The 23,827-nt window shown below is 39.0% G+C and overlaps 1 protein-coding gene across 3 annotated transcripts in view; it reads right to left on the bottom strand.

Moving 5' to 3' along the window:
• ZNF451 (zinc finger protein 451) overlaps nucleotides 1-23,827 on the bottom strand; it is a 43,122-nt gene extending 19,295 nt beyond the window's left edge. The window contains exons 1-11 of one of the 3 annotated variants that reach the window (XM_072855221.1): nucleotides 23,572-23,827; nucleotides 22,668-22,751; nucleotides 15,353-15,436; nucleotides 13,966-14,091; nucleotides 12,351-12,462; nucleotides 11,577-11,727; nucleotides 10,055-10,181; nucleotides 8,240-8,393; nucleotides 6,062-6,209; nucleotides 3,856-5,510; nucleotides 2,615-2,749 (exon numbers count right to left, since the gene is read on the bottom strand). In XM_072855221.1, coding sequence (XP_072711322.1) covers nucleotides 2,615-2,749; nucleotides 3,856-5,510; nucleotides 6,062-6,209; nucleotides 8,240-8,393; nucleotides 10,055-10,181; nucleotides 11,577-11,727; nucleotides 12,351-12,462; nucleotides 13,966-14,091; nucleotides 15,353-15,436; nucleotides 22,668-22,748 — 2,773 coding nt within the window. In that variant the 5' untranslated portion in view covers nucleotides 22,749-22,751; nucleotides 23,572-23,827. Of the gene's footprint in view, nucleotides 1-2,614; nucleotides 2,750-3,855; nucleotides 5,511-6,061; nucleotides 6,210-8,239; nucleotides 8,394-10,054; nucleotides 10,182-11,576; nucleotides 11,728-12,350; nucleotides 12,463-13,965; nucleotides 14,092-15,352; nucleotides 15,437-22,667; nucleotides 22,752-23,357; nucleotides 23,461-23,571 lie in introns of those variants that run through there. The other 2 variants (XM_072855222.1, XM_072855223.1) reach the window with 2 other exon arrangements.

Here is a 23,827-nt window from a genome sequence, read left to right as displayed (position 1 = left end):
ATATCTGAAAATGGAAACCATGCAGAGCCTGAGCAATACAATGGAGGAACTCAAAGCAAAGCTAAGGCTGTATTAGCAATAGGAATAACAGAAATAATGCAAAAGTATCATATACAAATAATAATAAAAAAATCAGAAATGTTGTTTGGGAAATGCAGAAAAAAATCAGAGGAGACAAGGATGTTGCTGTATTTTCACAGGCTAAACAAACAAGAATAGCATGCATCAAATAACTCTGTAAACCATTATTATGAGAGGGCACCTACAACAATAAATCCAGATGTGCCTGGGAGCCTTAGTGTTCCCAGGCTCTGTAACAATAGAGTTGGAGTTGACACTAATAAACTGCTGAAGTGTTCTCTGATATGAATATGGCCCATTTTAATCACCATTAACTCTTCAGCGTGGGTTTTTTCAGTTCAAGTGCTCCAGGGGCCATTCCCACAAGGCAGCCTGCATGCAGCAACCCCGCTTGGGAAGCAAGAAATTCAGTGGCACTGACATGGGCTGGGCTGTGCCAGCAGGCACCTGTGTTTGGAACATCCCTGGGCTCAGTGTCTTAACTAGCACAGAAGTACCTTTGGGTAAGATTATCGTATTAATAGAGGTTCCTAACAATAGATTAGCAACACTAAGACTGTACTATGGATTATTTCTCTTTCTTAGATAGGTCAGAGAAGAGACATTTCTGCCAATAACACAGTTCAGACATTCCTGGGTTCAATCAATTTTTCTTACTGAAAAAAACCAGGGCATTTTAACCTTGGAAAATAATAGTAACAGCACAGAAGACCCTGTCATAACAAACAAGCTTGGGTCAATTAATTACAAACCAGTTTTGATTAAATTAAATAGAATAACAAAGTACAACTGAAAGCAAGTGTCTGAATTCAAGTGCACAAAGTTTGACATAACTGTGAAAAGTTATTCTTTACTAAATAATTCTTTATAAAATCCAGACAGAGTAGCTTTGGACTGTAGATGTCAAACAGGCCTGACATTTATTAAAGTCAGATTCCTAATAGTTTCTTATTTTTATTTGTAGAAAAAGAAAAAAAAATGTTTTTCCAAGGCCAAATGGATTGAATAACTATAAAAATAAACAACAAATCTTCACCAATTAAAGCCACAACCAAACCCCAAATGACAATAGCCTTAGAAGTCAAGAAGTGCAGAGGTGAAGTGAAATTTGACCAGAAGTCAAGCTGGGCAAAGCCTCATAAAAGACAGTAAGAAGAAACAACAGGTTGTTCAGCTATAGAGAAAAGAGAATATAAATAAATGGAGCAGCCAGGCAGCAAGGATGAAATAGAAATCCAGGATGATTAGGTATAATCTAAATCCCCCCAAATCAGTATTTTCTCTGGCTTTGTGAGTGTATGTGCGCAAGAATACTTTTACTGCACAGAGAGGCCAAACGCTAGGTAATGACAATACAGGTAATGACACAGAAGTAATGCCTGAGCAGACCACAAAACTCAGGAGCATAACAGTGAAGACCAGAGGATTCATCCCCAGAACTCCTAACAACCAGACATTAGACTACAGGTCCAGGAACACAGCTGTATGAAGAACTTACACTTTACACTAACAGACATACTTGCTCTGCCTTCATCAGCTAACTCGAATACCTGTTTCTAAGGGGGGGGGGCAGGGAAGTGATTCAGGCATCAACAGGCCTTTCTGTCCAACCTCAGCAGCATGAAAACTCTCAGCTTTCAGGATGTTCTTGATTATCTTTAAAAGGAAGAGATAATCAAGAACATTAAATAAAGAAGTGCAGTGCAATGGTGTTTACTAAGTGTAAAACACGCCTGACAATTCCTACAAGTCTGTTAAGATGATGCCTATGTTTCAGGCAATAAATATTTTGAAACTATCCCTTATCTGGACTTTACTGAAGTGTTCAATGTACCACAGGCAAAATCCTTATAAAGGCAGATACAGAGAAAACCAGTAGAAAAAGCATGAGGTGGACAAGAAGTTGGTTCCAGAATAGTCAGGTAAGGAAAAGCATCAAGTTAAATGGATGCTATTGGTAGACTTCACAAAAAGTTTTCTTACAAACCCATAACAATGTGAGTTCCGTCAATCACCTTGTACCACTACTGGTATCTTCCAGATGTGAGATACACCTATTGATGTACAGGATGACCAGGGACATCCTTAAGGAGCAAGCCAGAGACAGAACAAAATTCAAGTACAAGAATGTAAAATCATGCCTTTTGGAACTAAAAAGAAGAAGAACACTATGACAAGGACTTGTCAGTCAGAAAGAAAATAATCTCTGAGTATTATGGCTGTCCTGATAATTGTGAAAACTTAATATGATACAGCCTAAGTAGCTTCAGCAGGGAAGCCAGAAAGACTCCTAAGCCATTTAGCAATTCTGGAACAATATTCTACAAGGAATAATAAGAGCAGAGGAGGTTAAGACTGAGTTAGAAAAGTTCAAGAACATTTCTATTACATGGTGCCTGTGACACTGTGACTTTAGAAGCCCTGGTGGCTGCTTGTTCCTGTTCTTCATTCTCTCAGATTCAAAGCATTTCTGCTTAAGTATTCGTGTAGACTTGTTAATCTTATCTTCCTATTTCCTTCAACCACTTTTTACCTTGAAAGCCCCAGATAAATGTCCCTTGGTTGAGGTTAGCTGGCAGCTGCGTGAATAAGCTTCCCCAGTTGTCCAGATCCACCAACACAATGTGAGTCATGGTACTCAGGTAGTCAAGATCAGGAAGTTCACCATCTTCAATGGGATAAAAAGGATGCATTTAAAGTTCACCTGAGTTTCTGGTCAACCAACATACATCAACTTAGATATGCTTTTGAAAATTCATGTATTCAACTGTTCTATAAGCTAAAGGTTACAAAATATGATCCTATTCGGCGATTGCATCTTTTTTTAAATCAACTGAAGTAGCATTTAGTAATGCACAAATCAGACAGAAGAAAGTAGAATCTAGCTATACAGTGGTACAGAGCTGGACAGTTTTGTGGTAAGCACAGAAAGCTGTTGTTCTGCACTGAGACATTTTCATAGTCCATTTAATATTCAACTGTGCACCCCCTACTATGGCAAGTCTCTGACACTTAATTGCTTACATGCATAAAAGCCTGTAAAGTGTTTAGAGACATACTTTTTGCTGAATATCAAACAAATGTCAACCTTTTAATCAAAAGCATTATGACACCACAAGTAATTAAAACACTTCCAATTTTTTGAACACAAGGTACACCTTCAGCATTCTTTATATCATTCTTAGAAGTGACATGAACTTAAAAAAAATTTGCATGCTCAAGGCAAAAAAACCCTAATACATACTGAGAATATAAGTTCTCAGCTGAAATTATTTTTTGGCAAGCTAAAGGAAACTGAGAAGATGGTGTTATAAGAGGACTGCCCACAAAGAAAGCACCACCAGGCTCATAAAGATTGATACATACAAAGGCAAGTTTCTCATGAATGTGTGTGTATTATAGACTACTTTTACATTTCTAGGAGTCAGATCTCTGTTTGGGGTCCTTGATTGTCCTCTTCCTTTTAACACCAAATTATGCTCCCAACTAATTTAAAAAATAAATTTTTCAGACCCAGGGTTCTCACACCTGCCTACTTTTTGTTTTTTAAAGACTTCATGCATACAGCATATAGCAATAAATTGTTGAGTCCAAGTTCTGGACTCAAATACCAAGAATTCAAAATGCAACTTTGCGAAATAACAAATATTAAATTCTGAGCTGATTTATAGACTGGATGTAGGCAAATGGTATGCCACATACTTGTCCTGACATTGAAACAAAGTGTATTAAAGACAATATTTTTCTAATGTGAAAAAAAAATAATCTACAAACCTTCACCAGGTTCTTCAGAATGTACCAAGTTCTCTTTTTTTTCTTTCTTTTCCTGTATTGGTCCCTGCAGAGTAGACAACTGTGGTTGTTCCTGAGTCTTGGATGGAGATGCTTGAAATTTTAGCTTGTGAGGTTTTCTGTCCACACAAGCCCCACTTGCTGTGAACTTGAATACTGTATTTTCCGATTCTGATGCAAGACTTGATAGATCAGGTTTCTGCAAGAAGCAATGTTTCATGTGATAGTGCTGATGTGCGCTCTGAAGATCGTCAAAGTTTTTGTTGCATGCAGCACATCTAACAACATACATCTCGTCCTTATGTTTCACTGACGTGTGACTGTTGAGATGACTGTTCAAATCAGCAAAATTCTGTGCAGTTGCAGAACAGAAGCAGCATCGAAACCATAAGTTTCCTTTTTGCAGCATGGCTTTCTGACAATTCACATAGTCGTTCCTCCTGTTTATTCTGGAGACATAAGTTGTCCGGCAACCACAGGTTAAATGGTCTCCTTTTTCTACTGGGAGGAAGTCCTCCTCTTTTTTTATTGATACTTCCATCTGCTCAGGCACAAATGCATAGTCCATGCTATGAATCTCTTTATAATGGATTAGAAATTCTTCTTCTGTGTCAAAGAAGAGATTACCACAAAGGCCACAGAAGTATTTAGTCTGCATCTCCTGGTTATGATGCTCTTGGAAGTGTCGCTGTAGCGTTCCTACTTTCCGAAAGTGATTTCTGCATAAGCCACAGCAATATCTGTGAAATGCATGGCTTTCTAAGGACATACAATGTTGTTTAACGCTCTCTTCAGATTCAAACATCTCCTCACAAATGCGGCATTGCCATTTTCCCAGAATAGGACCTTTTTCAGGGGAGAGTTCCATAGGACTAGGAATGCACTCTTTCCTTTCACCTGCAGAAATGCATCCTGCATCAGAAGCAGATGGCATAGGTTCATCTTCCAGAGCTTCTTGCTCATAATAGTAACTATGTCCACCATGAAATTCAGTCACGTGTCCCATAATATCCTCTTCTCTGAGGAGATCTACAGAGCATGCTCTGCACCAGAGAAGAAAATTAGTCAAGTGTGCTCCCCCATGGAATCGACTCATATGCAGGCGGATAATGCTTGAATTTTCAGCAAGCTTTCCACACACGGCACACTTGTGACAGATCCTATTTGCTGATAAAATATGCTTTTCTACTGACTCTTCTGTAAAAAACTTTTGAAGGCATTCACAAAACCAGGCTTTTACTTTGGAAGTGCTACCTTGACTTTGGTTTGCTACATGATCTTCATTTTTATCTTTTAAATTGCTCTTCCGTTTTGAAGGAGTAGACCCCCTTTCACTGGTACACTCATTCGCAGTCAAATGTCTTTTAAGCAGTGGTCTTGACCGATCCACAATATGGCACAAATGAGACTGATTTTTATTTTTTCCATTGATATGACAGAACATCAAGATGGACTCTTCCATTGTAGTAAGAACTTTAATGTTATGTTGAGTAGTTTGCTTATGCTGGGTGATCTGATTCTTATCAGCAAACAGCTTATCACAGTTCTCACAGTGACCTTTTGTTTTAAATACCTCTGCAACTTGGGAGATACTCTTCTTTGACAGTGCCACAGGCCCAGAATTACGACAACGTGTTCTAGAATGGATTAAAAAAATAAAGAGGTTCTATCATAACCTGAAACATTTTAAAACTTTCAGATGTACTTTGAAATATTACCCAGCAGCTACAGCAATTAGTGCGTGGAAATAGTGTCCTCTGTATACTTTGACTCACCTACTAGCTTGCCAACAAAAACATGCAATGCCTATCTAGTTTCTGCACTTTAAAGAGAATTAGGTGCTAATTTCCAAAACTAACACTTAGTTTAATGTTTATGTTTTTGACTCAGTACATTTTAGAAACCAAATGCTGCCAACTTAGAAATAGTGGAACAGAGACCAAGTTCTGTTGTTCTGTTACAGAAAGTAACAAAAAGGATACAGACATCGATCATTCTGCAATGAATTGTGTGGGGTAAGGCGGGGTAAAAGACATGGAAAGGGGGCAATTTTTTGATAGTTTACTCAGAAGTCAACATTCAGATGGTCCTAGATGCCCTGAAATCCACTAGCACTACTAACACGTCTGCCTATCTGTTGTTGATCTATGGATGTTCACATTATAAAAGATAGCTGTCTCTCACAAACCTGAAATGAGCCGTTAATTCCATATGCGAGCGTAATATCTGGTAGCAGGATATACACTTCACTTGGAAGGGGACCTCTTTGCACAGAGATATCAGAAGGTTCTTTGCATAGGATGGGAAAGGTAGAGGAAGGCCAGCCTTCATTCCGTCTATAATATGGAATGGCAGAAAGTGCAACCACATGTTAAAGAGTTCTTTCAGTATTCTATCTCTCAGATGACAGTTACTATTGTACTCATTTGTCACAGGGTTCAGAAAGCAAGTTACCACGTGTCAGCTGAGTCACAGTAATTGTGCAATGGAAGCTTTAAGTAAAACTGCATTAAGTTTTTAAACTTCTATAACAATCTCGTATCTGAATCTGTTTGCATCTTGCTTCTTCATACTGGTGACTGACTCTGCTTCCCTTTTCCTCATTCTACAAGATCAGGTCAGATCTCTTTCTTAGGAAGGTTCTTAATGACCTTCTTCCCCTCCATCTATCACTACCTGACTACTCTTACTACATACACTTTTGTTTAAAGGCACAATGTGTTTAAAAAAGAAAAAAGTATGCAATTCATTTAACAATTTCCCATATACTCTGACCATCTCTCTCTCTTTCCCATCCTCAATGCTAATTATCCTTAAATTTTTAAATGCAGGACTTCCTGTTGTTCCAAGTACATACTCCATGTCTAACTCCAGGTACCAGCAGAATAAAACATTTTCTATTGAAAAGAGAATGGGAAACAGCTTATGAACTATATACTGCTGTTAATGTTCTGCATCTTAGGAGGCAAATTCTCTTTGAATGTTCTGTTTAGTAAGATGTGATGATCAGCAGGCAGTAATCTGAGGTTATGCCTTTCAACTAACTTCACTGCCAGATCTTACAGACCATGCTGATAATATTAATCATTAAGATCTACCAATGCAAAGGAAAAAATGGAGCACTTCCTTTTTTTGTTCTGAGCTAAGCACTATCCATCTCTAAAGAAAATACTATTTTGTGCTTTTAATCTTTTTGAAGCAATAGCTCACCACTAATCTTTTTTAAAACCTATGGCCTGATTTTAAAGGCATCTACAGTTAGCACATTCAGAATTAATAACTTATTTGAGAGTAAAAGTACATTAGATTTACAATACATAAGGGAACTCAGAACCATGCAGCTGATTGTCACTTCCATGAATATGGTAGTACTGACTCGACCTGCAAGAAGATTCCTTCAAAGTCTGTCTTTACCGTACACTTCCTGCAGCCACTCTGGGGGAGGGCAGAAGTAGAAGATACAGTTATGAAGATGAGAAATAACTAGACCAATCCTTTTGTCCATGTAGGCTTATCCTGAAAGCTACAGTATCTAAAATATGGCAGCTTCTTATTCAAGAAGTCCACTCCCTCTGTCTCAGCCATTTACCTAACATTAAAGTAAATGCTTTAATGCCTAGTGCTTATGTCAAAGCTAAAAAGTCAGGACAGCTATGATGGTCACTAACCCTGCTGTTTTCAAGACCATGATCAGACAGATATCTTCTGTGGAATCTAGTAAGTATGGCTCAGGATGTTACCAGCTCACAACATAACCAGTATTTTAGCCTTCAGTAGCAATGCAGCCAGTACAAGGCATCAGACCAGCAGCACTGTTCCAGCTAAGCAGGCTAAATTTGCAATTATATGGAGAAGAAACTTTCACAGGCCCTTTCCATCAGGAATGCCAAGGACACCGACAAGAAAAATAGCCTCCAGCAGACTTCAGACAGTACAGGAAGGGAAGGAACATCACAGCCAGTCTGACTGGAATTGAAAAAGAAATTTATGTGTTTTGGTCCGAGTTCCTATCAACATACTAAATGTAAACTTATTTAGGACATACTGTTCTAAATACTGTTGCACAGAGTCACTGGAAGATTAAAAGCTTGTATGAGAGACCTGACACCATGGAGATAAAGGAAAGTCTCCTCATTACAGCAACTGTGATGGAGGAATCATTTCTACAAAAAAAAAAAATGAATTTCAAAGCATCTCCTTTTACAGAACTGTATCACATTTAAGACCTTAAAAGAAAAAACAATTCACTAAAAACAAACTTAAAAACCTTACGCTTTTTCACACAGCAGAAAAAATTAAGTAATTTTGTATCGTAAGGATCAATTATCAGAAGGAATGAAAAGCAGTACACTTAGTAGCAACATACCACTCAATTTAGAAACCTGGAGGAAGTGGTTCTTTCCTGACATATGCTGCAAGCATTCGTCTCTTTTGGTGAAAAGGAGGAAGCAGTGTGGGCATGCAAAACACTGAATATGCTGTGGAGGGAGATCTTTTTTATGTCCATCATTTTCATTTAGCTGGAAGAAAAAATGATCTAGTTAGGAAAATATTAAGTCAAGAAATCAGTCTCAGTTCTCCTCATGTCCTTCCATTCCTTTCTCCCTTCTGTGGTAATATTTTCGCTTTTAGGTTTTCAGCTACCACATCTATGTTTATCTACAGCCTACCCCTATGCACTTCAGCCTGTGAGACCCAAGGGACTGGCCAAACTGCCAGTGTCAAACTCAGCTACTCATCCTTACTACACTGGCAACTTTTCCATTCCCTTCTTGCACCACTGGGAGCAGCCACCTTCCCCAGGAACTATGGGCTCCATTAATTCTTAGCTAGTCCCTTTACCCAGGCTTTCAGAAAAAGCTTCTTCTGTCACTAAAGCAGCTGTTTTTCCTCATGTTGGTTCTTCCTTAATCTTGCTAACCTCCAACTTCTCAAAATGATGCTCCTCAGAGTAGCCTGACAGGCCCACAACTTTGATCAAAGTCAACTTCTTCCACCCCCTTTGCCTTCTACATCAACTTCAGATCTCTGCCTACACGGCAAAAATCCTTTAAATTTGCTTCTGACATGTCACTCAAAGAATCTTCATGATATGCTTATGCTTTCTTCCACAGCTTTGTTTAGGATTATCTCCATGTCCTTCCACACCAAAATAATCCCATCTTCTTGCCTGCTGCAAGAGCCATTCCATTTCCCCAAACTTGCCTGTAACTTCTGCTAATGCCCCTGGACACACCACAGGCACACAACTTGGAAGCAATGCAAAAAGAGCAGGGACATATGATGCAATCTTTCAAGCTTGTCAGGTATGACTATGCATCAGGAGTTACTACTACCAGCTAAAAGTAGTCCAATTTTTAGAGTATCTAAAACTCCCCCGAATTTGACACAGCTTCTGGGGACTAGGTGGGTACACAGTATTTGTTATTAAAACACTGAACTTGAAAAATGCTATCCACTATCCAATTCAACACCAGACTGCTTAAATAAAACCACGCACCCAGAAGATAACTCCTGAGCATCTGTCATTGAACTGACATTTTACAGTGGTAAGTTACAAACAGAAGGGAGAGAGGGAGCATTATCAAAAAAAGAAGTGAAAAGGTAGGGAGGAACAACAACCAAGAAAGCAAATACTATTAGCTTATATTAAAATCAAAACTCAAATGCTAGATTATCCTTTTCCCTTCTGTAAGTTAACTAGTGACTAGCAACAAATACATCTATCAGAGAGATTGGAAACAGAAAAGAAACAGTTGCATCTGAATCACCCAAGTTTCTTTTCTCATTCTGTTGCCTTTTTCCCTTCTTTCTGCTGCTTCTCTTTACCGTCACTTATTTCACCCTACCTTCTTGCCTTTATCTTTCATAGTTTTGGAGATGCAAAAAAAGGGAATACCTTTTGACAGCACCAATAGAGGGACAAGAGGTTCAAGACAGAACTATGGTCCTCTCAAAGGTATGCTGGAAAGTACAACCTAATGGTCAGATCTAATGGGACTACTGTCAGGATACAGCAGGTGTTTGAAACACAGCAGAATAAGAAAAACTATCTTGAAGACTAAAAGAAGGGAGAGGAGAGAAAAATGGTTAAAAGGAAAAAAAATCAGTGCATAATTATACATCTTGAAACCCCTCTACTATGCTCAGTCAGGCGAGTTACTTATCCTTATGATCTTGCCTTAGATAAAAGATGATCACTGTACTGCTGAGAGGTTGAAAATCTTTTGCAGCATATCACACAGGCAACGCCATTATTTGGGGGTCCATGTAATGTGACTGTTGGGTCACAAGGAGAATGATCAAACCTGGTGAAGAAGAAATAATGAACAAACTAGTCCCCTCTAAATAGTCCAAAATTTTTTTTAATGGGAAAAAAGCTGTCTTTTGAAGCTGTTGGACAAAAACCTATCAAATCAACCTAAACTGTAAAATTCCTTACTTCCCCCATCATTAACTGTATCAGTTGAACTATCCTGTACAGACATGATTCTCTCTGCAGCTTACCTGTTACAATGACCACTTTGCAGAGGAATCATACTGTTTTTAAGAGCAAGAGAACTATCAAAGCCTCAATTTCCTGCAGAGGGATTTTAAAAATTTGTTTATTTTTACCTCCCTGCACTAGTTCTGGCTGGGATGGAGTTAATTTTCTTCATAGCAGCTTGTACAGTGCTGTGTTTTGGATTTATGAACAACAGTGTTGATAGCACAGGGATGTTTTAGCTATTGCTGAGCAGTGCTTGCACAGCGTCAAGGCTTTCTCTGTTTTTCAGACTGCCCCACCAGCAAGTAGTCAGGGGGTAGGCCAGAGGCTGGGAGGGGACACAGCTGGGACAGCTGACCCCAACTGACCAAAGGGATAGCCCATAGCATATGATGTCATGCTCAGCAATAAAAGCTGGGTGAAGGAGGAAGAAGGGGGGGATGTTCAGAGTGATGGCGTTTGTCTTCCCAAGTAACTGTCATGTGTCATAAAGCCCGGGCAGCTGATGGGAATTCCTTATTTTACTTCGCTTGCGTGTGCAGCTTTTGCTTTACTTATTGAACTGTTTTTACCTCAGCCCAGAGTTTTCTCAATTCTACCCTTCCAATTCTCTTCCCCATCCCACTGGGGTGAGTGAGCAGCTGTGTGGGGCTGAGCTGCCTAGGGGGGTTAGCCCACAACACTCCCCATAGCTTCTCTCCTTACCATCTTCCCCATGACACTTTCACTAGTTAAAAGGCAGTATATGCTAGAATTGACCCCAGACACAGTGAGTGCTGACTAGCACTGATCAGCTATGAACAGTCTGGCCTATAGCTCTTGCTCCTCTTTCCCTTCATTAGAGGCATTTTTTTTTAATCTTACCATCAAGTTGTATACGTTCCCCTTTTGCTCTTTTTCAAGTTTGGATGAAGAAATAACAGAACTGGAGAACAGAAATCTTGTTTCTCAAAAAAACCCAGCTATTAAAAAAGTGCTCAACAAGAGGAAGACGTCAATTCTGAATTAAAAAAACCACACCAAAAAACCGAAAAAACCCAACAAACCCCCCCTCCACCAACCAGGAAGTTCATCACATCATCTATATAAAATCTAACATAGTAATCTGCTCTCCAAATGGAATTTTGTCACTATAGGCAGCTTAAAGTAGACTTGACGCTGATGTTGTAAGTTCAAGCATATTCTTTTATTATTATTTCTCACACCATGTCCTTACCTTTGAAGGTGACCTAGGAGAAGATGTCCATTATCAAACTCTCTGTTGCAATGCATCACAGGACAAGATATGGGACTGCTGTTGACTTGCGTCCGACCTGCCCTCTTACAAATACCCCTTTTTCCACTGTTAACGGTGCCTGGTTTGAGACCTGTGTTGTAAAACAAAGCACTTAACCAGAATCTGAATTACAGAGGCTTAAGAAAACAAACAAAACAACACACAAGCCCTAAAGCATTTAAAAATCAAGTTATATTGATTCTTAAAAGCAAGCTAACAATGCACTGTAACTCAATCCTACTACAGTAAGTCTGCTCTTTCAGTTGAAGAATCTGTTCCTTCAATCCCCAGTAGGATTACTTTTCAAACAGACACCCTTCCTCCAGGTCCTCCAGGCAATATTTTAAAATGATTGAGATTGCTAAAGTTATACTTACTTATGTAGACATTTTCCTGAGCAACAGTTCAACAGTAATATTCTTCCTTCAAGCAATTTTGCTTATAAAAGTAGTTAACATTGCCTTAGTGGTTTTTAGACTTTGCATATTAAATTTTCTAAGCAGCAAAACATTAGAAGAATAGCTTTTATTGAAATGAGCATATAAGAGCTTTCAAATGCCACACTCTAGCAAAGTTAATATTGTAAGATTTGGTTATGCATAAGAGGCACCTGCAAGCTCAGTGTCAGTATTGATTAATGCAATTATCACATGTTCTGTTCTGCAATGCAGGACTTAGAAAATGTATCACTGGAACTTAGTTTCCTATTCTTACCCGGCATTTTTAACCACTGGTCCACACATAATCTTGCAGCTTCTGTGTCACTGTGTTCCCGAATAAATTCTAGTTCTTGCAACCCGTGAGCATACTGGGAATCAACTTTCTCCTGAAGGGGAAAACATATCAGGCAAGGTGGCAATCAAATTTAAAAAAAAAAAAAAAAAGGCAAGATTAAGTACGTATACTAAACTTACATGTGGGTCTCTAAAAATCTAAGGAAAAAAACCCACAAAAACCTAAGGAGAAAAAAAAAATCTTACAACTTGACTGACTTCTGTGTAACAATAAAGATAGAACGTAACAGCAATAAAAAGATAAATTAAAAAAAAATATTACTTACTTTTGTACCCTAAATAAAAGCTACAGCTTAGGTCAATTAATTTACTTTTACTGCACCTACTGAAGTTTCTGAAGCATGTACATAGCCAAGAAGATTATAAAAAGAAACAAATAATGAATTTTTTTAAAAAAATAAGCAACCCAAAATGGTTATTGAAACCAAAGAGTCAATATGTTCCACTGCCGAGGCAAAAAAAAAAAAAAAGGCAGTTTTGCTTTGAAGAGTAATTTTAATTCTGCAGATTGCATTACCTGATGAGGAGAGAGGAGCCACCCAGCAGGAAAATATTATTACGAAAGGATTTTTTAGCCTTCATTCTCATACTACTTTAAAAGCTACATAGCTATCTCTGACTCCTCTTTACAGTTGAAAAACTGTATGTGGAGACACTGACGGATTGCCAAATTCTAAGTGGAGGAGACAGGAGAGGGATGTAGGCCTCTGGACTTCAAGGTTACCTTGGACTATATCTAACAGCTTTTTACGCTGTTGTATTACAGTTGCATAGTCTATTGTAGACTATAACAAGCTGTAACTATAGTACAATTATGTGACTTTAAAAGCCATTAATAGTGTCCAGAAAATTTGTCTGGAAAGTTAGCATGTTCCACAAATATTGGATTTGCATTTGTCCCTGTTGACTTTCATGAGCTGTAAGCTGTCCAGGTTCTGCTGATAGCAGCCCTGCCCTTAAGCCTATTGACTGCACCTCCCAGTTTGTAATAAAAATTAAAAATCCATGCCTTTCAAATGGCTGCACAATATAATTAATAGGATTCAACTTTAAAATTATGCCTTATACATAGAAAATTTTATCCCATTATAAAATATTACCTGATACAGAGATTTAATGTGGCAAATGGCTTCCCAAAAATCTCAGACGAAAGCAGGTAGATAAATAGGTTTGCTGCATGGTGGTTTGTGATAACTGTTATTTTTTAATTATTTAACAAGAATAATTGATGCTAAGGTCCCTCTGCTATATATACATAAACAAGAGAACAAGTTTTTGCCATTGGCTTGCATGAAGTTAGGTTTTTTCCCCCCCTTAGGAACTGCAGTAAGACTAGCAAATTGATCAGTTAAAAGCCACTGAAGAGACAAAGCCTGTACTGTGTTTCAAATGATGCACCAGAAGCAAAAATCTCTAGTTGCTAGTTCCAGGTCTGGCTCACTAATCTTTTTATTTACTTAGTAGTGAAAACAAACACACTTGTCTCTACAAGGCCTCTATTATGCAATTCTACTGAAACAAAATACATCCAATACCTTAAAGGCTTTGTTTTTCTCTTCTTTTTGCTGTTTCTCTACTTCAACATGGCGTGCCAGACGATCCAAGGTTGATGCAACTCGTTCTTTCTGATAGTCAATGTGATCTTTACGCTTATTATTTCTCTACGATTGAGAAGTTAAACTTTTATTTGGTAATTGTTAAGTAACAGGGACTAATACGGTGAAAAGTGATGCCCAAGCATCAGGACATAATTCAGTACAGATACCCTGATCCTAAGTTCCATGATCTACCTTGCTAGTTTTCTCTTCCTGTTTACCAGCATCTGTAACTTCTGTTAAAAAACAAACAGCCAAACCGACCCCCCACTCCCCTACATATTCAAGGCAATTCAACACCAACATTAGCCTCACCAAAGCATCAGAAGGAACATGGATGATTGTGCTGAGTGTCCTAGAAGTCTCCAACAAATTAAGTAAATTCTTCTAAGCAGGTAAACAAAATTCCTGAAGATTTCAAAGCAAACATGCAGTCCACCCCAATGAGAACTGGTGTCATTCCTGCTCTAAAACAACGTTGCTCAGTATCTTCAGAAAGGCAGATCATTAGCTTTTTCTAGCACAAGGGATAGACCATACACTGTAGTTTGCTCCTGCTACACAATCAGCTCTAGCAATCATCACTGTGGAGTGAGCCTCTGCATGAAGTACATTAGGGTCTGTCTTAGGAAAGACCCACCTTTCCTTAAGAACCAGGTTTATTACACACATCCTCTACTGCAACACTGGAAAACAGAAGTCAAGAGATGGCCACTGCTGTGAAAACCAACTCTAGAGTCACTCAGTCACTGCCCCTCTCAAAGGCCCCACAAACTAGGCACAATAAGCTTGGGGGATACATGAATTGACCAGCCTGCCTCTGACTCATACATTCTTAGGAAGGATTATGAAGCATGAGGCTGAGTTAAGACCAGGCTGTCATCAGAGTAAGGTCCTCCAACCTATAAACTGCTCCTAAAAAGTTATTTTAGAAGGAAAAGGCCTGGGAGCAGTGATACATTTGCAGGCTAGAGATTGGACACACTGACCTCTGAAGTGACCTGCAGAGTGACATTTTTCTTCGCCGCACTTGCTAAAACTACCGAAAGCCAAATAAAAGTTCTAAGTCCATTTCAAGAAGGCAGAACATGGCTCTGGAAAAAAACGAAGTGTTGGCATTCTTGCCTTCCACTCAACAGCAGGTAAAAACCAGAAGACATTAATGTTGGTTAACGTATTTATTACTTGTTAAAAATACCTCTAACAAGTTTTTTTAGAGTAACTGATGAGTAACTGAGTAACTGAAGAGTAACTGATGGGAAAAAATACATGAGACAAATTATTTTATTCAACCAAGAAGTCCCAAAATACATTACAACATACTCACATGAACATAAGAACTGCTATTAGGTTCTTCATCCTCACTACTAACAAGATCAATGCATTCAAGTACAGGTCTTAAAGGTCCTTCCTGAAAAAAAAGTGTTAAAAACGCACACAAAACATTAAATTGTTTTCCTCGGAGATAAAACGTTGCATGTATTACAGCACATTGTCAGCATTAGCAATACCTGAAGGATTTTCACCAAGGTTTCAAGAGGGTGCAGTAATGAAATTCCTGCAGGGCAACTTTTCCACTTAACAGACTAATCCACAAAATTGGTAAAACATGCAAATAAGTAAGTCTTCACAAATAATGAAAATATACACTTAACATATAGATATAAACTAGGAAAAAAAATCAAATTAACAGTCTTGGCTTGCTTAATAACCTTACATTCTTCACCTTCTCAATCAACTTAGATCTACATTTTTAAAGATACTCAACTTGCACCAGTAATTCAATGGTAATAGGGTAGCAGGCTGTTACCAGGAGAGGAACAGTCTTAGATTTCACTAAGCAAAGATAAACGGTTTTTCGGGGTTTGTTTTGGTTTTGTTTGTTTTTAAAAGACACAAATTAAATTCCAACTCCAAAATAAATCAAACTCCTTAGGCATTTCAAACATTAAGAAAGTGGGAAACAGTTTCATACACATTTAAGCCCTGAAGGCGGCTACTTTCTGAGCAGATATTCAGTAAGCAGGTTACAAGTGTTTTCTCTGTATTGGAATCACAATGAGGGCGAGGTTATTTTATTTTAAAAGAAAACACATTTAACCCATTCACACCACATACTCAAAAGCACAAAGACACATGTCCAAATAGTCTGTCCAGCATTCAGTTGCAAAGATGCGCATCCAGGAAGCCTGGTCAGGACTCCACACAGCGATATGGAGGACAAGGGATTCTGGCTATCAACAAGGACTTAGGTCTTCTCTGTTCTTCCTAGCTTGGCAGCCGTGTGCTCCTTTTCATATTTCCGATCCTTTGTCTCTCTACACGCTGCCCCTCCTTTGTGAGTGACTAAAGATTATTGATTGTTTTTGTCTCCTCCTTAAGGTATCTTAGGGTCTAACCCTGTTCTTTTGTCTTCGGCAATCATCTTAATGGTTTAAACCTTGGTTTTAATTTGTGTGAATGCTGTCCCTTGCTTTCCTGATCTGAGCGTCTTCAGAAACTTAATGTAGGTGGTCTGTGACCTCAATGACCTGCTATTCTAGGTAGTATCAACACCAGTTGATTTACATGCCTTCGTATGCCCCCCCCCCCCCTTTTTTTTTTTCATTCTGTCTGGTGCTTCCACCCGTGTGCGTGTATATATATTCCCATTCACTCTCCATTCATACCAATTTTAACATTTCTACTACAAGCTTCTGGTAGATAGCGTAATGTTGGCACAAACATGAAAAAGCAAACGGAGAAGAAAAATTTAAAATCAGCAACCCAAACTAAGCACAAAGGTCATAACCTTTTAAAGATGATGTACAAAATAATGTCTGGAGCTCCATCCACACTTACTGAGACAAGAGTCTTCAGTTTCTAAATGCAAAAAAAGAAGCACTATGTCCACATAATCTGATGTCATGCAAAAAACCCCCCGTATCATGCTACGACATTATCACATGCCAACTAAATAATCATGAAAATGAACATGAAACAGGATGAGTAAGTCTACATACACCAAAAAAAAAATATTCCTAGTGACCCTAACTCACATCCATGGTCACATGTGTACGTATCTTCAGTGAGAGGCAAAGTTAACTAAAATCTCCACATGCCATAAAAAGTTTCCCATCCAAATTCTGAAAGTTGTTATCTAACATCAAAGTAAATACACAAAAACCAAAGATGGTTCAAGTTTTTGGTGGTGGCTGGTTTGTTTGGTTTTGTTTTTTTGGTTTTTTTTTAAATAAAGTCTGTACATGCAATGCCATCTACATCACATGACAAGAGTTTATTAAACTGCAGTATTAGCCATTTGTCTGGCACTATTACTGGCAGATACCACAGAGCTGTAATATACTCCAAAGGTATTCTTTATTTATTAGAAGGTTAAGTTTTCCAGGCAGAAGAAGGACTTACGATAATCAGCAGACTGACTTCTTGAAGGGGTGCAGTACTACATCCACCATCTCTGCCATGTATTTGTCAGTGTCCTCAACATCTTAAAAATCAACCAACTAGGGCAGGCTAGGAAGATTTATCGCCTCATGAGAAGTCTCAAGATTTATTGCCTCAACAGCAGCATACAATTCTCTGCTGTCCTTACTGCATCTCATTCTTTACATTCTTCCACCTTTCAAGGCTGTAAAGCTGTGCAGCTGGCCAGGCATAAACAGTCTTTATTGTCTCACTGGGGAGGAAGAGGGATGAGATCTTGGACAGATGACAAAAGCTTATACAGATCAAGCTGCAAGCCTCAAATTACCCCAAAAGAGTGCATAACTTTTTATGATTAAATAAATAAGAGAACATGGTTTTCTAAATGAAATTTTTTTTTAAAAAATCCATTACAGGTTTGCTTTTGTAGAAACTGACAACCTCTATAAACTTTTAAGACTTAATCTTTATTAAACAACAGGTATTGGCAAGTAACAGTTCAAAGATACACTCAGACCACCTGACTGTCCAATCAGTTCAATAATGTGTTTTGAAATGTTCAACTCTGATCCTAACAGCTGTACCTTCCTCAATTGCACAGATTTTCCTTATTTCTGTTTACTTACTCCTTGGGTTCAGCAACTAATTACATGTTAGGAAACTGACAGCTGAAAAGCAGAGTAACTGTCTTTCAAGCCCAGGAAGTTCTAGTGACCAGAACAGTAAATTTAATTTATCACAAGTAATATTACACTTGTTTAAGTGTTGTTTGCATACATGAACCGTTCTTCTTTCCTTCCGAATTCTGTGCCTCTTACTACACAATTTTTAGATTCCATTCCAATTTGAACACAAATGCAATACGGTAATTCTTTAAAATGACTCTTCAGAGATACACATCCTTATTTTCCACAAAAATAAAATAGGGAACCACCCCCACAAACCACCACACCATCTGCCTATATACACTCCTGAATAATAATGCAAGTCCCAAATGTAGGATTTATTTAGGCTAGTTTGTGTTTCAATGGTTGGTAGTTTAACCTTCAGATGGAGATTACAAACAAACGCTGAAATTAAGAGTGTAAGAACTACAATCCTGGATCCAGTCAAGAACTCATCTGTGCTACAAAAGATTATTTTGAGAAAGTATAAGAATTGGGGAAAACAGTATAAACCTATCCCAAGTATATCCACTCTGAAAGCAGAAGTTCAAAGCCTCTTTATTCAGTAGCCCAGGACAGAAATCATCCTCATGGAGGGAGACTGAGGCTAGGACGACTCTGCCCTTTAAATGTTCACAGAGGCCTTCTGAGAATTTCATGCAAGCCATAGCTTCTCAGATGGACTTCCTAAATTTTTAATCTTCATTGAAAAAGGTACCAGGTGAAACATATCCTTTTTCCCCAAAAGATCAATCTTTGGGTAATCAGACCTAGCTAACAGACACCTAGTCCACTGATACATCATGTAAGGTTTTTTGTTTGTTTGTGCAGTTTTTAGCTTTACGTACATTCAGACCAAATACCCAGTTTACTTAAAAAGCACAATTAAACTTTTGCATAATTAACCACACACTAGCATACAGAAAGCATGAAACTAGCTTTCAATATATGTGACCACAGATTTAACACATCTTTGACAAAATAATTATGCGAGCATAATTGTGTATATACACATGTAAACACACTAATTATCATGGAACAAGCTTACATTAAAATAAATTTAAAAGTCTGACACAAGGTGTACTATTTGTGCTCTAAATCTTTGTTCCAGCAGATTTCCAACTTTAAGACTCCTGAGTAACTGACTAACATTGTGAACCAACACACACTTAGAAAGTTTTGATTTCTGTAACCTAGCAAATACAAAAAACCAAGTCCTTGTCTGACTTGGGTTGGGAGCAAAAATAAAAGTCCTGCTTCATAGATGCCTCGTAACACCTCTACAATTTTATTCTGTTCCTGCTGTGATGCAACTGAAAGCCAGAGAGACAAATACTTCAGTCTGTATATCTAATATTTAACACCTCAGGGGCAACAGAAACAAAACATTTAAATGGTAACTATCATGTTTCAGCAAATCACTTGATTTTGGTATATCCCAGGGCCAAGTGTTCTTCAGATACAATTTTTATTGGAAAACAACAATTACAAGGAAAACCAAAATTTTACCTGTTCCTTAAAACCTCCTTAGGAACTCAAAGAACTGCAACTGTTTTTAATGAATCAATTTTTTTCTAATATCATCAGTTCACAAACAAGCCAGAAGTCCTCTTCAGGTTTGAAATAAAAACAAACATTAATTTGCAAGAAAGTAAGTGGCTGCTCCAACTCTTCCAGGACAGAAAGGGGCTGTATCTTTTGTCACAATGTGCAGCCAAAACATTGTAAAAAGGAAAAGCTGTAAAGTATATGAAGTATGTCTGTTTTTCCTGGGTCTCAGATTGAAATCAATTTAGAGCTCATTATTGAATAAGCCAGGGCCTATGGAAGTATGTTTTCCTTTGAATTCAGACTTTTGCAATAAAAATCACGAATAGTGAAGAAAATTTGGCATACATGTAACACTGCATCAGAAAATGAAAGTAATTTTAAAATACATAGATCTTCAATTTTCCAGTTGAGTTTTATTTTGCATATATAATCTTTATATGTACTTAACAAACATTTACAGAAAATAAACACAAATACCCTCCTTAACTGCGTTCGCCATTGTAACACAACAGAGGAGTCAGGAGGTATTTAAACACTTTATAAAACTATATATTATTTTGAGGTCCCACACAGAGTAACAAAGGGAAAAGCCCCTGCCTAGGAAAGCCGCCAACTTTTATCAGGGAAAACTTACATTTTGTTTTTTAAAAGAGCAGCATAATGATGAGCCTCATCTTTAAAGAAATTAGTCAGAAAAAAATATGAGTGGATCGATACCATTAAAAAACCCAACAAACAAAACTCTTCAGAAGGAGTCCAGTGCTTTCGGTGCAGACTGTGGCAACTTGAATAATCTGTCTACTTAAGTGCTATAGACCCCATTGCACCTGTGAATCTCTTCACTCTTGCCTTATCCTTCCCAAGGAAATAGACTGGGGGCCAGATCATCCTATCCTAAGAAATTAAGCCATTAGGAATAATATCTTGCATTGTAGATTAAATTATATCTTTCTGCTGGTGTGCAAAACTTAGAATTTAATGATTTCTAAGTCAAAATAGACTTAGGACAAAATATGTTGTAATGCAGAATTAAAAGCTGGGAAATTATGGAAGAACAGTTGTAAGTTTCCTGAATGAGGGTGAATCTGACTGTAAAAGCTCAAAAACTCTGGCAGCAGCAGAGATTGCTTTTCCTCCATCAAATGAGGACCTTTTGTCATAGTCCTACAGTAAGAATTCAAGCACCCTAAGACGAGTGATTGAAATAGAAAAAAAAAAAAACACAAAAAACCCAAAACCAACAAAAAACCCCACACCAAACACACCCCCCAACTTTCAAGGGGAAAAAAAAAAAAAAAAAAGAATAACACAGAGATCACATGGCCTACAACTATTTGTTTTCTATCAAAATGAGCACAGGTTGAGATATCCAAGTGGCTTCTCTAATTCAGTTTATACAGTACCACTTGGTGCACGGGGTCCTCAGGGTATGCAGAAAATACTTGGATGATCAGGTAGCATTCATACACAACGTTTATGGAGCCTATATACTTTTAGTCATACACATTATTACATGGAAATTATTATCTAAAACTAGCCAAATAATTTAGAAGTCCTTTTGCAAAGTCCAAGTTCACCCTCACTCAGAGGAGCAAATGGGAAATCTGAGGACACGTTGCTGACATTAGGTGGTGGTGGCCAGTATCACACATCTTTCCCCTTGTATTCAATGACAACAGTAAGCTCCTCACCCCAAGATATCAAACCTCCACAAACAAGCCTAAGCACAGACATCTTCCTACATATAGCAGCCTCTCAGAAGCAATCACCACTGGGACCACAAAGGCTCCATATGATCTACACGCGAAACCAAGGACAAAAAAGGTAGCAGAAATGTTGATTTTAGTAAGTCTCTTTTCTTTCAATTACTGCTCTTGGTGCTCCAACAGCCCTTCAATCATTACACATTTGAAGCTGTACTAGCTTCCTCATTCTTTGCCCAGCATTTCAAGAAAATGAAGCTTATACAATCGTGCTACACATGAACACTTGTGTGTGTATATAATGAACTTTGAACTCAGTTAATTTTGACCAAATCAACTAAAAGACCAAGAAGTCTCAGAGATAATCAACTACTTATAATTTTCGCAAAAATATACGTCCCTCACACTTGAGCACCTAAATACCCCTGCAGAAAGTCTGTACATTGAACTTAGGCTTTAATCAAACACCATACAAAACAGAAAAAAAATCCCCATCTAGTTATAGTTCAGCATTAAAAATGAGACAAATCCATAGAAAACCAGCTATTATCAGTCCTGGCATCAGTTAACCACTTGATCTTATTCGCATGACTTCTTCCTCAGGCAAAATCATCTTTCTGTTCTTGCATGTATCCCTGCCATCCAGCACCACTTCACAGATGATGGATTGAGGCCAGAACACAGACAGCATGAAAAACATTCTGCTTTTCTTGGACAGTCAAGAATTATAAGTGTCTGAAAGTCACACTCACACAAGCCACATGCCAGCATTAGACTAGGTGTTGTACTATAGCTATTATACAGTGCTTCACAATTTCAGAAGACTGTTTAAGGCCCCTAACCCATTATTTCCTTCCTCTTCTTCTAAACAAAGAATAGTGTTTTGAGGAGGAAGCAGTGCTTTTTTCCATTAACTTCAATGGGACTATTCATGAAGCGAAATGCTATGCAATATGATTACCAGAAAAGTCATCTACAGTGAATTGCCATATACCTCATTGATCACTGTAATCCCCTACTCACCTGCTGGGATACTCAAGTCTATATTCCCTCTATAGGACCAATTGACATCATCTTATACCATTCCAAAGAAAGGGCAGATAAACCTTTAAGATAACAAGTTTATCTGCCACAAAGATTTACAAATTAAATTATCTTTAAATCCAAAAGTAACGCTTTCCATCGAAATATAATCAAGATCATCAACACAGTACACAAAGACCCCCTCCTATTTTATCAGGCTACTGAGAACATAATTTACAATAACAGGCAGTATGTTTCCAGTTCAAGATCTACTTACTCCAACGAACTCGATCTCATCTTCACTTTCAGAAGTTGGCGATTTACTGTCGCAAATGTTGACAGAGCTATGAGACTCCATTATCTAAACAGAAACAAACCAAAACATGCTTCATCATTTTACGTTGTAATTTTCTTTAACTACACAGCATTTTCCGGTTTATACCTACTTTGGCTTTAAAGCCTATCTGCAGTCAACAAGCCTCTCTATATCATTCACTGAAAATTATCAGTAATACCAGAGTAAGCGATAACAATTTTGACTCGAATCACTCGTATTTTCCCAAATATGCAAAACGTGGCCTAAGCTACAAAGCCCCCCAATACCTATATTCCTCCAGCAGCCATGGCCGTAGCGTACCGCCAGAGTTCAGTAACATGCTTAAGTCTGAAAACCTGAGCAAGAGACAGCCCGGAGCTCCAGCCTAACGGCGCTGTACTACCGCTAAAACACACATAGAGGTCGGTTTAGTAACAGACGCGGGGTGAGTTCAGGCGCAATTAGCAGCTACAGGTATTTTTGATGCCTCTGGTCACTTTAGGACCACAGCAGAGCCAGAAGGCTGAGCTTCTTGCTTCAAAACAAGCGCCATCCTGCCAAACGGAAGACCTCCGTGAGCGGCGAGGAACCGCGGCCCGCCCCAGGGCGGCGCCGGCAGGACGGACCCCGCGGGTGGCTTTGCTGACTCACGTTTCTTCATCCGCAGGGACACCCCAGCCCCACGACACACCGCCGCCAGGCCGCACCGCCGCCGCAGCTCGGGGCGGCCGGCGGGTGAGGAAGCACCGGGTGAGGAAGCACCGGCCTCGCCGGCCGGGCGCCCGCTCCTCGCCCGGCCGCCCCGCGGGGGCTGGGTTGCTAAGCGACGGCCCCGCGCCCCTCACAATGCCCCGGCCCCGCTCACCCCGCCGTCGCCGCTAGCACCTGAGGGCACACCAACGCCCCGACCCAGCGCGCCTCCGCTTCCTCTTCAACACAGGGGCGGCGGGGAGGGGAGAGGTGGGGCGGGAGCGCGGCACAGCTTGCCGGGATTTGTAGTTGCCGCCTGCTTCGCCTCCCTCCCCCTCTCTTCCCCCATGGCAGGTGCCGCCGCTACCGCCACAATGCCATGGCGCAGCCCCCCCCGCCTCCAGCGGCGGCGTTTCGTGGCTCTTTCCTTC

Source organism: Ciconia boyciana, chromosome 3, assembly GCF_034638445.1.
Source record: "Ciconia boyciana chromosome 3, ASM3463844v1, whole genome shotgun sequence".
In the NCBI taxonomy this organism is placed as follows: domain Eukaryota; kingdom Metazoa; phylum Chordata; class Aves; order Ciconiiformes; family Ciconiidae; genus Ciconia; species Ciconia boyciana.
This window is presented reverse-complemented; position numbering and strand designations above follow the sequence as displayed.